General features: G+C 63.3%; 1 protein-coding gene across 1 annotated transcript; it reads left to right on the top strand.

Annotated features, from left to right (window-relative positions):
* Nucleotides 1-1,596: 1,596 nt before the first annotated feature.
* On the top strand, nucleotides 1,597-2,016 carry QRFP (pyroglutamylated RFamide peptide). Its single transcript, XM_075905863.1, has one exon. The coding sequence runs from the start codon at nucleotides 1,597-1,599 to the stop codon at nucleotides 2,014-2,016; it is 420 nt and encodes a 139-aa protein (XP_075761978.1).
* Nucleotides 2,017-2,358: the final 342 nt, after the last annotated feature.

Raw genomic sequence — 2,358 nt, 5'->3', positions numbered from 1 at the left:
ACGGGCCACCCCAGCAGCAAGAGCAAGGTAAGCGGGGACCGGCCACTGGGAGAGGGGATGTGCCCCAGGGTTTGCCCTTCCCCCGGGCTCAGCCCTGGGGGCCCGGAGCAACCTCTGCCCCCAACGGTGCTGCAAGACGGCTGGGCCCACGCCTTTGGCACCGTGCTGGCTGAGGAGCAGAGCGCGCCCAGGTCCTCTTGCAGCTCCACCCGGCCCTGGCTGAGGTGCTGCCATGCCCACTGCGGCATCCCCAGGGAGGAGGGGGAGAAGCGCTCCAAGCCGGCCCAAACCACTTACAGCAGCCTGGCGCGTTCGTTTCCCACTGGCTGCCGGTACCGGCAGACATGGGAGTTCAGCGTCTGTGGCACGGACCCACCCGCAAAGGAGATGGGCTGTTCATGTGCCACGGGGCCCCAGCCAGCTGCAGCTTCCTCACCTGGCTTGGGGTGCAGGGAGTCGAACTGCCAAGGCCAACCCGGCCCTCTTTTACAGAGAGGGAAACTGAGGCACAGAGCAAACCTGTGACTGGCCCAGGGTCACACAGTGGAAGAGCTAAGAATGCAATCTCAGTCCCTCCCCAGTTCCCTGCATTGATCATTAGACCAGGCTGCCTCCATGTCAGCAGGCGGCTTCCGAGCCTCACAAAGCGACAACAGACATCTTTAGCAAACGCCATTCGCCGGCGCGCTGCAGGCCTGAGCCCTTTGCTGGGAAACCAGGGGGTGCACTTGAGCTTCCGTGCAGGGCCCCTGAGAGGCGACGCAGCTGGAGAGCCCAGGGCTGAAATAAAAGGCTGCTGGCCAAGTCAAGCTGCGCCCGGGCAGAGCCGAGCTCTCCCCGTGCTGCAAACCAGGCCCGTGCAGCAGGACTCGCATTGCCACACACCGGCTGTGTCTACACAGACCTGCCCCAGCCCAGCCCAGCCGCAGTGATTTGGAGCCCCCGGCTCAGGGGCTGCTAGGCGGGTCTGGCTCCCAGCTGCAGCGTGGTCAATCCGAGAGAAGCCAAAGCACCTGGAGCAGCGACGGGCAACCCAGGCTAGGGATGGGCCCCACGAGCGGCCCTTCCCCCTCGCAGCCAAGACGGGCTCCTGGGATTGGGCAGTTTTGCTGACGGCCACTGCAACGCTGCATGTGGGCAACGGCAACCTGATGTCTCGTGGGCCTCACGGAGCCCCGGGGGGATCACGTGGCCCTTGGGCTGCAGGCAGCCCACCGCTGACCGGAAGGAACACGAGTGTAGCAGAGAAGGGCACCAGCTCCCACATCCGACCCCAGAGGCCCTCGCCAAGGGGCTTGGTGGGGAACTTGCAGCACCAGTCATGTTCTGCAATGGGTCATTGCAAATGGGTCGTGCCAGGTGCCACGGGCAGGTGTCTCGGCTCAGACACAGCAGGCCCGGCTGCTTTGGAGAAGGTAGGGCACCTCCCCCCTGCTGCCGTCCTGCACCGAGGAGGGCCTGGCTGGCTGAGGGTGGGTTTCCTCTGCACTGGCAGCCTCATTACGCTGCGGCAGCTGTCAGAGGCGGTACCGAGATCCAGGGAGAGCCCCATTAACAGACACGCCTCCGTGACTCTCTTCCGTTCCCACCACGCAGATGAAAGCGCGTTACTCCTTCTCCTGCCTCCTCCTCCTGAGCTTGGGTGCCTGCTTCCCTCCTGACAACAGACCAGAGAGGGGAGAGCCAGGGGAACCGCTCTGGCTGGAGACCAGCTGGCGGGGCACTGCAGACGACACCTCTCAGGCCAGCCTGTGGAAGGAAGGGCTGAGGCGGAGGAGCTCTGAAGACCTCCGCTCCCTGTTCAGCGTGGCCAAGGAGCTCCAGGGCTTTGGCAAGGAGAGGGCCGGCTTCAGGTTCCGGTTCGGGAGGCAGGAGGAGAGCCGGGAAGGCGAAGAGGTCGGTTTCCTGTGGGGGGACGGCGAGAAGCGCAGCGGCACCCTGGGGAACCTGGCGGAGGAGCTCAACGGCTACAACAGGAAGAAAGGGGGATTCAGCTTCCGCTTTGGCAGAAGATGAAAGACTGAACTTCAGTCACCTCCTGGGGATCTTACCCTTTACTCTGCCCTTCCCAACTCCCGCCACAGAAGTGCTCCAGGTCTCACCCTTTTCTACCCTGCCAGCTAGTTTCCCTCGGAGAAGAGGGCTGGGGGAGGATGCTGTTCTTCGCTCCCATGCGCTCCCCATCACTTTCACTTCTGACACAGATTGCACATCCCTACCTGACTGTCCTTGTCCCTGCCAGGCCCGCCTCTGATTGGGGTCGCATGGAGAGGAGGGGGGAGGATGGGATGGCAGGTGGGTGTTTATAAAAGATGGATGTAACCCGTCTGCAAATAGCACTGTCTTTTCAAAATGCTG

Source organism: Pelodiscus sinensis, chromosome 22 (genome assembly GCF_049634645.1).
Source record: "Pelodiscus sinensis isolate JC-2024 chromosome 22, ASM4963464v1, whole genome shotgun sequence".
In the NCBI taxonomy this organism is placed as follows: domain Eukaryota; kingdom Metazoa; phylum Chordata; order Testudines; family Trionychidae; genus Pelodiscus; species Pelodiscus sinensis.
The sequence above is the reverse complement of the archived record's forward strand: the minus strand, read 5'-3'. Positions and strand labels throughout refer to the sequence as shown.

Bases quoted from the DNA above. Each gene is read 5' to 3' on its own strand.
- QRFP (XM_075905863.1), top strand. From the start codon at position 1,597: ATGAAAGCGCGTTACTCCTTCTCCTGCCTCCTCCTCCTGAGCTTGGGT.